Below are 13654 nucleotides of genomic sequence, written 5' to 3'. Positions count from 1 at the left end.
CTTTGAGTTGCCATGAAAACACAGCAGACTGTTAGTTATTTAATTCATCATCATTTTACTCCCAGGGAGAGGTGGCTGTGTGATTTTCTGCATCAGGCACTGAAATATCTTGGCCGGTCTTTGGTATTGTGTGTGACGGACAGGCCCTGGGTCAGCCTCCTGGGGACCCAGCAACCAGTGAGAGCTGGTTGGGCCATCAGCCAATCAGGAGGGATTGGCAGGTCAGAAATTGAGAAGCTGGAAGTTTAACAGTCAGATAGAGACTGTCAATCGGTGAGGGCAGATGGCTGGGACCTAGATCTGTCTGAGTGAGCTCAGATAGAGAATTGACTGCCAGTTAGTGAGTTAGATAGCTACCTGCTCAGTCAGGAACAAGTTTTAACCAGGCAGGGCAACTCAGTTTGATTCCCTGAGGGGGAAGGTGAAACCCTACAAAGGGTTGAGTGAGTGTTTCTGGTTTGTCTAGGTGGGAAAAGTCTATATTGAGACTTGATTTTAAAAACAGTGTGGCTGAAAGCTCTTTGCAAAGAGTGTGTGCTTTGGACCAAGTTTTGTGCCTTGTTTATGTAATCGTCACATTTGGAATCCTCATTCAGTGCCGTTAAATAAATAGTTTTGTTTTGTTTCAGAAGTGCATCCTCATACCAGCGGCATGTGGTCAGTGGTCTAACGGGGACTAGGTTAGTCCCCTAAATGTTCCCCTGGCGCCTCCTTCCCAAAGCCTTGGAAGCTTCTGCCCAGTTTAGGGAGGAAGGTGCTATGCTGTGCTCATGCGTGTGATTCCCCCCCCCCACCTCCATCACACTTGCAAGCTGGTGCCTCTGGCCTTCACTGTTCCCTTACAAAAAAATTCGCCGTATGCTACTGCCTCATACATTGAACCTCTGGGAGTGGACAAGGGGCAATCTTCAAAGAAGCACAATACCTTGCTTCTGCTGACTCACAAATGCTGCCACAAACAGTCAATCCCAGACCTCTCCTGTGTTAAAAACAGGAGAGTTGTGTCTTTTAGCACACTCATAAAATTAGTCATGTTACCCAGTGCTCATATTTAGTGTGGGTGTCTGTCACACTGTTTGTGGGCAAGGCATTTGCTGTTCTGCGTCTGGTAGCAAAATTTCTCAGACCAGTCCTGAAGGTAGTTCAGGAGAGTATCAAGTTAGGGCATTTGGCTTCTCCTCTGATTTTCTCCTAACTTTCTTCTCTAGTAGACTTTGGCTTCCAGTTTCTGGGCTCCTAAGGAAGGAAGGAAGGAAGGAAGGAAGGAAGGAAGGAAGGAAGGAAGGAGTGGAAATTAAATAATAAACTCCACCCAGCTTGGATGGAGAGAGCTCTCTGCTACCTCCCTGAGATTTTGCCTGGGTGTGGCTACCTGCCCTGGAGCCTAAGGAACATCTTCTGTTGAAAAGACCTCTGGGCCATACTGAGGCCTGGACTCTTTTCCCCATCATCAAGAGTCAAGACAAAATCTATTATTATATATTGACCATATCTATTATCTGAACTATTATGGAAATCCCATCCCCCCAAAAGAGTTGTTGTTCTTTATCTGATCTTATAAAAATATTTCTGCCTTTTTCTGTTGCTAGAGAATGAACCAAAGAAAAGAACTGAGATTCTGTACCCCAGAAATAATACTATTGAAGCTGAACTTGGTAAGTCATTTAGTGCTTTCATATTTTAAAGAGAACTGGCCGAACTAAAACACCTACAACAACACAAAATGAACACGAACCCAATCATTTCATTATTTCCATGAGTCGAAGCCACTGTTATCAGTAGTAATCACTAGCATTGCACTTTCTAAGTAGTTCCGTATTTGACTGTTCAGTGTCCTCCTGCTTTTGCTACAGAATTTCCCCCCTAAATAGTTTTCGAAATCTGCAGAGCTCTGATAATTGTATTTTGTGCATGGTTTACTCTTGTTGCCGTTGGTATCCATCTGTCTCAAGAGGTGATGGAAGAGTTTGCCATCAGGGTAAAGTCAAACTGTTGGAGATTTATAGTGCCTGCTGTGGCTGTAGAGACCAATATGGGAGAGACATGTTTTATTGCAGATGGGGCAGATGAAGGCGTCTGGTTTCACTGTTACAGATGTACCATGGCATTTCTTCTCTCTGTGCTCCTCCAAGAGGTCTCTTCTGGGCACTGCTGTGGATACATGACCTCACTGTCTGTCTTCATGCCCTGCGGTCATCTGCAAGGGATACCCAAACACTGGCGTTAATGTTGCCAGCCTTCATGTCACATTTGCAGACATCTTTATAATGCAAGGTTGGCCTGTCAACAGGCCTGGTGCCTGAATCCAGCTTTCCCGTAAAGCACATCTTTGAGGATCCTGCCATCTTTCATTCTGTGTACATGACCAAGCCAGTGTAGACATCACTGAAACACTACATTAGCACAAACAATGAGAGATTATATACCAGAAGATGTGACATGATTGTACAACTACAATTTATTGAAAGTGTCTTATGGCCATTTTCTGATAATGAATTTTGCAGGCTCCAAAATATTTACGACGTGCAATGTGTCAAGTTACAGAAACTCTTTAAATAGCATCACCTGGAAAGTCAATAATACTCCAGTGAACTTCCTGTTTAATGGTAGAATTGAAGAAGGATTCGAGTAAGTATATCTATTTTTATTTTATTTTTTAAAAAAGTTTTTATTATTAAAATAATTCAGCATTAATACACACATGTTACGAATATACATACAAACATACATTTCATACAATCCTTAAAAATGTTAATGCATACCCACACTCAATCCCACAGATACTTCCTTTTCCCATCACCGTCCCTCACCTCACCTTTGTGTTAGACTTCCAATCTACTCAATTGCAATGTGTAATAGAAAAAGAAGCAGAAAATTGGTTTAAAGGTGTGTGAAAGAAAGTAAGAGAAGTGGAAAGAAATTGCAATATCTATTTTTAACGTAAATAAATCCAGCATGATTTGTTTCCTCTCGTTGTGTACTCACGACAAATGGCATGGGACACTTCTGTCCTTCAGCTTTGTCCACAGCAGATTCCACACAGGATATCGTTTAGAAAATGGCCATGTATAAAATCTGCACAGCTGCATGACAGGGTAGACTGAATCGGCCCAAGAGTGACTGATGTGACCTTGTCCACCAAACAGCTAGTTTAAATCTGGGCTGCAGTTTTTGCACCTGGAAATCCTTTGCTGCAACCCCCACAATGCCCCTTTAGAACACATTTTCAATGTGTACTTCTACTACTTTTTGAACAGAAAAGACTTCCCTGTTGAAGGAGCATGGGCTTATGTAGTCCCTCTGACCATCAATGAGGTGAAAAATGAAGATTATGACCGGCGGTTTGTTTGCCAGGCGGGCGAAGTTGCTGCATACTTCTTAATACAACGCCCACGTACGTATGTCATCTGGTATTTTTATTAGTAAAAAAATGAATAATTGTGAAGAATGCAAATGAATAAACACACCTTTCAAATTGCCTCTGGAGGGTTGAGGACCCTCAGGAATCAGCGTGTTTTTACATGAGTAGAATGTGTGCTTTTATTTAAAATGCAATTCTGGGTTATTTGTGGGGCATAGGAATTCATTCATATTTCCCCCCTCAAAATATAGTCCGGTCCCCCACAAGGTATGAGGGAGAGTGGACCAGCCTCCTGCTGAAAAAGTTTGCTGACCCCTGCTCTAGGATAATGGGACTTGTGGTCCATCTTCTATTCTGCAATGCATCTAGCTGGACTAGATAACCCTTCTGGTCCCTTCCAACTCTACAATTCTATGATTCTAACACCTGGAGGGCCCAACATTTCCAATTCCTGTCCTAGTGGGATCCCAGTTGCTTACCCTACTTTGAAATATTCATATATGCTTTGCTTGTCTGATCCTGGTACATCTGAGTGGCTCCACTTTTTCAATTTTCATTTTCTTTTCCATTTCAGCCAAAAATATCCTGGGACTGATTGCACTGGTGTTGCTCATTTTTATTCCTGTGCTAATCTGCGCATTGTTCAAGATTGAGCTTGTACTTTGGTATCGGAAGTCATGCCACCCTTTTCTTCATAAAAAAGGTAATGGTATATTATTTACTGCGAAAGGGAAAGAATGCAGTGTCTGGATCTGCGGCCACAAAAATAAAAGCAAAGAAGGGGGTGCGGGAAGCATGCCATAGCAAAGCAATGGGCGGCTGTAGTCATGTGATATCTACAGATGGAGTGGTTGCAAGGCAGTTGCTAATGGCTGAGATTCAGTGCCGATTACTGTATTTTGTTATCAGAGGTGCCATCCCCTTGCACCTTCCATGCTGTTGCTGTAGAAACCCAGGTGGGCAGGGCTAGTAATGTGGCTCATCTCTGCCTCATCACTTTCAGCAGCTGGCCATGTTGGCTTTGGAAGTAGCCACAATGCCAGCTCCTCTCGTGCAAACTCCTAGGTTAAAAAATGACTGGAGTGGTATGGGAAGGAACCAAAATAAAGCTCGCAGCCCAAGCTGCCCCTGTATCTTGTCCCAAAGCAGGATTGGCCATTGAATGTCACTTAAAAACGTGAGATATATGCTGATCTACTTGCTGATAATAGGCAGCATAAAAATAGCACAGTATACCTAGCACCTTATGTTATTATTTAGCTCTGCCAATTACCTTGGTCTGTGGTGTTCAGTTTCTTTATTTCTTTTCTTTTCTTTTTGAATAATATTTATTAAATTTCAATTTTAACAATCCAGTCAAACCATATTATATATTCCAAATTATACAAATTATCCAATAATCGAACAGTCCCAAAATTATGCCTAATTATAAATTTTTGGCTGACTTCCCATGCTTTGAGAACGGAGGAAATCCTAATCACCTCATAGTTCTACTGCTTTTCATGATCATTATAATAATTCCCATAATTCATTCTGATGTTAATCCTTCATTATTTTCAACAATCTCTGAGTTCATTCTGCAAATGAGTTAAGTCAAAACATTTCTGTGTGGATTTTGTGTCTTTCTTCTTCTTCTTTATGCTCCAAATCTGTAATCCAAGTTTCCCCTCTGTAAATTCGCATCATCCCTTCACAAACTGGTGTTGCCTAATCAGTCCAGGAGTCTTCCACTGCAGGTGGCTGCCATATCGACACGCAGGCCAGATAGAATCAAATCATGGCGTCTGCCCAATGTTGTTCCTTAACCAGCTGCTATTCAAACATTAGCTTTTCCTGGAGGGGGTTTACCAAGTAAAACTGGAAATGCAAGTATCGAAGAGTAAAATATTAGAGGTTTACATGTGATGTTCAGTTTCAGATGGCAAGATCTATGATGCCTACGTACTGTATCCAAAAACTGATACCCAAGATTGTTTTGCTCTGAAAGTGCTTCCTGAGGTTTTGGAGAAAAAGTGTGGGTATAATCTATTTATCCTTGGCCGGGATGACTTACCAGGAAAAGGTAAAAAAAGAAAAGAAAAAAGCATTCATTCATCCTTATTGTTTTTTAAATGAAAGAGGTTGTCTCAGTCTCATCCATAAACTAATGAGGTGTTAATAACTTGCAATAACTGATAGACATCTTGCAGTTCTGTTTAATATGGAGCACGAACCTTTCCATCCTGCTTGCTTGTTTTTGAGCCAAAGTTAGATACCCACACAGAGTTGAATACGTATTTCAAATCCCAAGGCATCAATATGTTATGAGCATAGGGTCAGATATCTGGGATTTTTCCTCCTAAGAAAAATTTCTGCATCGTTAAGAATCCATGAATATCACAAAAAGTAGGTGATTAACTTGCAGAAGCCCATATTTGATGTGGTATTTATCTTATCTTATTTATTTAATTTACAGCTGTAGTCAACGTTATTGATGAAACCATTAAGCAAAGCAGAAGGCTAATCATTATTTTAGTACCAGGATTCCAAACCTACAGTATATCACAAGGGGTTCCTGAGGAGCAAATAGCTTTGTACAATGCCCTTATGAGTGAAAGTGCTGGGATGAAAGTCATTTTGATCGAAATGGGTAAAATAGAGGATTACAGCAGCTTGCCAGAATCCATTAGATACATCAAGCAAAAGCAGGGAGCCATTAGATGGAAAGGTGACCTTACGAAGAAGCATTCTTATTCTGCAAATACCAAGTTCTGGAAAAAGGTCAGATACCGAATGCCACCAGGACACCAGATTTCTCCAGAACTACCTTTGGTTCCAACCTCTCTCACTACAACAGAAACCCTTGTATCCTTTTAATAACTCCTGGCACAGCTGTTTCAAAAGACTACTTTGATGGATGATGCTGTTACAGCCACCATTTGTACATGGTAAACGGACTCTTTTGACAACATCGCTTCCACTAGCATTTCTTAATGTACCAAATTCACATGGTGTTTCAAACAAAAATATGATCAACTTGAAATGACTTATTTCTACTAATGTACGATGAGCAGGGTTTTTCATTTGTTTCTCTTGTTGTGGGAGGAAAACTACACACAGTGGCTACACTCCAGCTGAATGCATGTGGATCAGCTATACCCTTGTATCCTATTTTAAAGAAAGCTGAAATGCTGACAACCAGCTGTTTAGTGAATCTAGACCACCGCCTTCCTCGTCCTGCCAATCAGCCTATCAATGGGATTTTAGCTTTGCACAAAAGGTTGGCTCATAGAAGAAAATCACATCTGGAGCATAGGTCTTTGTGTCTGATACACCACCCGGCTAGAGACAGATCCATGGAAGCAGGGCTGCCTTACTTCAAAAAGTGAAAATCTGGACACTGTTCAGCGATTTCCACACGGACACTGTTTCCTACGACCAAATTCTAGCCATGTCCAGGAAATTCTGGATGTATGGCAACCCTAATGGAAGTCTCTTTCTGTGAACACGCAGCCCCTAGCTACATTTGGCCAATTGTTTCTTTGTTCTGCTGAAATTCAACCTTGCAGTTTTTTCATTGTTTACTCTTACTTTATTATGGTAACACTTGACGACTGACTTAGACGTGTCTGAAATCATTTGCAGCCTCTTATATGCACCATTTCATTTGAACTCACCCTTTGCAATATTCAGGGAGTAGTTGGGTTACTTTGTGAATTGTCACTGTTTTTATATTTGACTTTCGTTTAAGTTTTGATGTAATAGATTGTATTTTTTATATTTTGTTTCCCTTGCCCCTCACTGCTTATTCATACACACACCTGCCCCAAATTTGCTTTAATTCACAAACACCATGGAAACGGCCATCCTTCAAAATTCACACTTCTCTGAACTTTGCAATGTAGTTTTCCAGACAATTAATTTGTACAAAAATGCATATACTCGGGTTAAGTGTCCATAAAAATGTGCATATACATGAAAATAACATACAGAAATGCATCATTTTAGAGGATGTTGCTTTGCAAAAATGTGTCTTAGGCAAATCACGTATGAGCATGTGTATAACAGGAGTAATTTGCATTAAAATGCTGATGGATTTTAATGAGAACTCAAAAGAAAAATTCACAAACTGATGTGGAAATGTGGACCTAAGATTGGGAAACTGGGGAAATTGAAATGAACAAGTTTGCCTATCCTTACTTATATCAATGCTTCATACATTGAGTGAACAGGACTCTAGTCCATGAATGCTTATGTCGTAATAAAATAATTATCTGTGAATCCAACATAGAGTAGACCCATCAAAAGCAATAAACATGACTGAGGTCCATTAATGTAAATGGGTGTACTCTGTGTAGTTGGATACAACTCTCTGGCTTAAAGTACCATAACACTGTTTGTTCCTTTGCAATATTTGCCTTCTACGATTGTTGTTATGAATAGTAATGATTCTCAGGAAATACATTTTTTTACGGATAAACATGTAATGTTTCAGAGGTAGAAATGTTTTTAACTTCCAGTTCTTTTATTGATTTAGAAGGGGCAAAAGAATACTAAAAAGTAAAATGTAAAATATATTATTATTATTTATTGAATTTATATAACCCCCTATACCCGGAGGTCTCAGGCTCGTTCACAGAACCAGTAGTGTCAAACTGTAAGAAACTTACTTGTGAAATAACTCCAACCATGATAAATTGGTGAATGGACAATGATATACATTTTTTTTATTGACAAAAATGTTCAGGAAGGATGAAGTGGTTTGGACCTTATGCTGAACAGGAATATAGCAAAGCAGCATTACTTAACTAATCCCACAATAGTCATTATGACAATATGCTTCTGCTCTATATATTTTACTCATGAAACTTTTAATTATCATTCAACATATTCAATCCACATTGCTTGTATTTACAGAGCATATTTTTTTTTAATGTTAAGAGAATCTTGTGTTTGTGCATACAGGAAAGCGTAATTTCTATGATGAGGCGGGTCATGCTCTCAGGAAACAGTCTTGGATTCATAAAGGCTGTTGCACAATTTTAAAATAATCATGCTGTATGGGTCTCAATCTGGTGGCTTCATCCTGATTTGTTTGCACAATTTTTGTGAGGAGGGGTGTAACATGATGGCTGTTCGGCGGTCATTTTTTAAAAAATTGTACATTCATGACCATCTGTGTTCCTGATGCTTTTGGAGCAGTCACTCACAATCCCGCTTTCAGTACTGTTTGCCCCTGCAAAAGTTCGGGTTCATTTCCAAGCAGTGTATATCCTGTAACTTACTGCTGAAATCCCACCTTTTTATCCCATAGATGTTCTAGTTTTATTGTATACCTGAAGGAGCGTCTCCACCCCCATCGTTCTGCCCGGACACTGAGGTCCAGCGCTGAGGGCCTTCTGGCGGTTCCCTCATTGTGAGAAGTGAGGTTACAGGGAACCAGGCAGAGGGCCTTCTCAGTAGTGGCACCCCCCCTGTGGAACGCCCTCCCTTCAGATGTGAAGGAAATAAGCAGCCATCTTATCTTTAAAAGACATCTGAAGGCAGCCCTGTTTAGGGAAGTTTTTAATATTTAACGCTGTATTGTTTTTAACACTCGATTGGAAGCCGCCCAGAGTGGCTGGGGAAACTCAGTCAGATGGGCGGGGTATAAATAATAAATTATTATTATTATTAGTTTTATTGTGTGCTATAGACAGCAATAATGCGGTACCATTGCAGAAGCATTGCAAAGCAAACTGCAAGCAGAATAAATCTACAACTAATGCACTAATGTTAAGAAGATGTTTCAGAATACACACAGTAAAACAGCAGTCTGGAGGAGCCCTCTGTTTTATTTTAGGAGCAGCTGTCTTTGTTGCCACAGAAGATGGTCACAGCATCAAATTAACTCGGAAATCCAATCATCAGGCAAAGGAATGGGAGGGTCTTAACATCCAGCCTGGGACAGGAAGCTAGCTCACTGGTTTATGGCTTTTAGTTGATCCTAATAAAGGTGGTAGGGACATGGGTGGCGCTGTGGGTTAAACCACAGAACCTAGGACTTGCCGATCGGAAGGTCGGCAGTTCGAATCCCCATGACGGGGTGAGCTCCCGTTGCTTGGTCCCTGCTCCTGCCAACCTAGCAGTTCGAAAGCACGTCAAAGTGCAAGTAGATAAATAGGTACTGCTCCGGCAGGAAGGTAAACGGTGTTTCCGTGCGCTGCTCTGGTTCGCCAGAAGCGGAGTAGTCAGGCTGGCCACATGACCCGGAAGCTGTACGCTGGCTCCCTTGGCCAATATAGCGAGATGAGCGCCGCAACCCCAGAGTCGGACATGACTGGACCTAATAGTCAGGGGTCCCTTTACCTTTACCTTTTAATAAAGGTGGTATCCTGTTTCTGCTGCTGCTGCTGCTGTATTTTCCTCAAATGAATCTATATGGCACAGCACTGAAAACCATGATGTGTTGCAGGCATGTCCAAAGTCCGTTTTGGGGGCTTAATCCAGCCCGCTGGTCAGTTTAATGCGTGCGGCCCCTGTGGCAGTTTATTTCCTGGGGCAAAATCCAAAAAAACCCCCAACAACTTAAATCCTAAAAAAAGGTTAACAACTTTGGTCGGCTCTTTGGTCGGCCCTCACGGTCCTTCACTTCATCAAATCTGGCCCTCTTTGAAAAAAGTTTGGACGTCGCTGGATTCCTTCTGTTTGATAACCATTTGGCAATGTGACTCCCAGATCAAAGAGTTATGCCATTTTGCTTTAAAATAGCACACTTTGATATTTATATGATACGGGGTTCCACTTACGCTCTGTGAAGAGCCGACATGTTCTGGGAGGCCGTGAAAGAAGGAAAGTAGCAAATGTCAAAGTAGCTGCACAATTTGTACTTGCGGTTTCCATTTGCAGTTTGAAATGGCATTTAAACAACCTTGTTAATGTATTTAATAAATTACTTTGTATTCTATCAGCTGTAGGGATCTCTTACCAGGAGTACCTAACACACTGTACCAGTTTTGTTTTAATCAAAATAGACCTCTTTCTTTGATGCTTAGGGACCTAGAAGTACCCAGAAGAGATATTTGAGGTACCAACAGCAGAGCTTTTACTAGTTCCCAAGAAGAATTCCTTGCGCTCTTCACTTGCTGCAATGCACAAAACCATGATCAGGTTCCATTTTAGATATTTCTTTTCCTTCCTTTCTTTTCTGCAGTTTCAGTATTTCTAGAAACAAGTAACTTATGAAATTGAGAATATCAACTTTAGAGCTGGATTGTTATTTAGATTTATTAGACATGTTCTTGAATAGCGATTTGAATTTGAAAAGCAAAGTGTTGGGAAGTTGTGTTTTAGTGGCAGTGCAACTAATGACGGCCCGTTTCATGAAGGATTTGGAAGGAGCTGTGAAATACTACTGGTGTTAAAAAGATTTGGGATACAGCTTTGGTTGAAGTGACCCCTGTCATTCAGTTCTCTGATGGTGTTCTGCAGAAGCTTTCCTGCGTGCAGGCACTCACAGAATACTCTATGACCAAATGCAGTGCTTTCGGGGGGGAGGACGCAGGGGTATGCATACCCCTAACATTTTGTGAATCTTTGTACTTTTGTCCATTTACTGCAGGGGTGGCCAACTCTCAAGAGACTGCAATCTGCTTTCAGAATTAAAAACTGGCAGTAATCTACTCCCGTTTTGTTGGGGATTCAGCTCAAAGTTGTTGAGCTTTTTTGGGGAAGGGAAACCCCATTTTGGGGAGGGGGTGTTCAGCACAGAAAAAGCTCCGTCTTCCCTTCTAGATATCAAACAACAGTGGAGGGTGGGGTGAGGGGGTGGGGCAGGAGTCAGTTTTAGCAGTGCTAAGGAAAGGGAGCCAGAGATCAACCGTGATCTATTAAAACCTCAGGGGCATCTACCAGTAGATCACGATTGACCTGTTGGACATCCCTGATTTACTGTACCCCCCCCATAAAATAGTGATTTTCTTGACTCAAAATGAGAGTGTCCCCAAACATTTATTATTATTTTTTTAGGGAAAAAAGCACTGACCAAATGTTTGACTACCAAATGCTGCTTAACCACTGAAACTGCTAATAACAGAAGAAAGAACAGTTGATAGTTCTAAGAAGTTCAGAAGCTTCCTGAGGAGGTTCTGCTTACAATGAGATTTCCTTTGAAGCTGCTTATCTTGCATAATGTCTCATTTTGTAGCAGATGTCATGGCTATTAATAGGTGTTCTTTCCCCATTCTTTGAAAGCACACAGTGAATTATTACATTCATACACATTTCAAAAATATCCTGATTCTAGTCCTAAATTATAACTACAAAGCAGTATTTAACTTTGCATGTTTCCCTCTTATTTTAAAAAGAGGATTTCTCCATGACATATTGTTATTAGTTTGGTGGGGAGTAGGCTGTATACCAAGACCCTTATAAATAATTAAGATTTTTTAATTGAGATTTTTCCATAATACAGTAAAACTGAAGCTACAAAAGATACAAAGGAGAAAAGCAGAGGAAGAAAAGAAAGGGACAATAGAAATAAAGAGGAGAGAGAGAGAGAGATGAAGGAAGGAAGGAAGGAAGGAAGGAAGGAAGGAAGGAAGGAAGGAAGCTTGCTGGTTAGGTAACAGGCCATTAAGGTAACCAAGGAAGCGGATCTGTGCCAGACAACAAATGGGTGGCCCCCTCCCCTTAGAAAATACAGTAAAGGCTGAGTTGTTTGTGTGTAAGCTAGAAGCTGGAGGAAAAAACAGGCTGAAGCCTCTGAAGGAGAGACATACCTGATATCTGCTGACATCCAAGGCTGTGGCTATGGGGGAAGCAAAACCCTCTTGAGATGTTAATTCTTTGACGGCCCCCCCCCCCACCATTGTAGGCTCAGGTTGCATATATGTGTAAATAAACCATATCTCATAAAGACACCACAGCCTCCACTAAAGGAAACACAAACCCTGGGGAAATGCCTGGGATCCCTGGAATCTCGCAGCCCTTGGAGATTGAGGTGGTGTGTGACAATATTTTAACTAGTTGCTATTTTCCATTATCTGATCAGTTATCTGTCTGTGCTGGTTTCCTTCCAGTAAAAATAGCTGTAAATTTGAATACTTACTTGCTTATATCTTTTTTTTTCTGAAATGCACAATAGTGCTATGGTTCGATGTTTGTATTTTAACCTGATGAGATGGAGATTGTACTGCTGCTCTCAGATAGGGGCTTTGACCGGGTGAGTGTCTGCAAAAAGTGCCTATAAACATATTCTTGATGGTTTTTATTTCTTTGTTTAGCAAAGGAAAGTCTTGACATTTGTTTCTTCTTGAAATGCCCCAAGGGGACAACAGAGGATGAGATGGTTGGACAGTGTTCTCGAAGCTACCAGCATGAGTTTGACCAAACTGCCATTTAGCTTCTGCACTACAAAGAAAGCTGGTCCACCCAGGATAAGACCACCAGAGCCAGTGTGGTGTAGTACTTAAGAGCAGTAGACTCATAATCTGGGGAACCGGGTTCGCTTCCCCGCTCCTCCACATGCAGCTGCTGGGTGATCTTGGGCTAGGCACACTTCTTTGAAGTCTCTCAGCCCCACTCACCTCACAGAGTGTTTGTTGTGGGGGAGGAAGGGAAAAGGAGATTGTTAGCCGCTTTTCTTCCTCATGCATGCTAGCTTCTGGGGAGCAGTCAAGCACCGTACCCCTAGACTAGTCCTCAGCCTCAGAACATGTTTCTGGTTCAAGGTTTGGAATCCCTGGTAGCATGTGCTCGAAAAAGCAGCACCTGAATGACTTGTTAGTATGCACATAGAGCCCCATCGCATGCTGCCCAACCATGCAGAAGGCATGGCTGGTTTGTGCAGCAGGAGCAGGGCTACTCTGTGATAACCATGATATAGAAAAATAGGAGTGAGTGGCTTTTGCTGCCCAACTCCACAAAGGGACTAAGTCCCCTAAGTCCATGATTGGTCAGAGATGAATGGATGGAGGCAGGATGCAGCGAAAGCAAGGCCAGTCTTTATTTTTCTGTTGCAACAGAGATCCTTCCCCTTCTAGCAAGGAGGCAAGAGAGACCTGGAACCAAGAAGAAACACCTCTTTTAAGGGTTTGCATTTTGGCATGGAGAAGGACATTGCCTCTACAAACAGTCAGAAATTACATCACACACAAGGTGGGGTTAATGTGGCTCAGGCAGGCCAAGGTGCGATATTCCTGAGGATTTAGCAAGTTTTACATAGTTCCAGACACAGTTTACACAAAAAAATAGCATTTGATAAGACAATCAGGATGCCGGTCGGACAATCCCTCAATCTGGGCAAACAATGGCAATTAATACAAAGGAGGTTCA

The 13654-nt window shown here is 41.5% G+C and overlaps 1 protein-coding gene across 1 annotated transcript in view; it reads left to right on the top strand.

Annotated features, from left to right (window-relative positions):
- Positions 1–8055, top strand: part of LOC310705804 (uncharacterized protein) — a 66569-nt gene extending 58514 nt beyond the window's left edge. Inside the window, exons 17-22 of the mRNA XM_083500625.1 lie at positions 1590–1655; positions 2505–2628; positions 3258–3394; positions 3936–4064; positions 5274–5423; positions 5817–8055. Of these exons, the coding sequence (XP_083356751.1) occupies positions 1590–1655; positions 2505–2628; positions 3258–3394; positions 3936–4064; positions 5274–5423; positions 5817–6217 (1007 nt within the window). The 3' untranslated portion in view covers positions 6218–8055. The remainder of the gene's footprint in view (positions 1–1589; positions 1656–2504; positions 2629–3257; positions 3395–3935; positions 4065–5273; positions 5424–5816) is intronic.
- The last annotated feature ends 5599 nt before the right edge of the window (positions 8056–13654 follow it).

Source organism: Podarcis liolepis (assembly GCF_965112155.1).
Source record: "Podarcis liolepis genome assembly, chromosome: 4".
Lineage (NCBI taxonomy): Eukaryota > Metazoa > Chordata > Lepidosauria > Squamata > Lacertidae > Podarcis > Podarcis liolepis.
The sequence above is the reverse complement of the archived record's forward strand: the minus strand, read 5'-3'. Positions and strand labels throughout refer to the sequence as shown.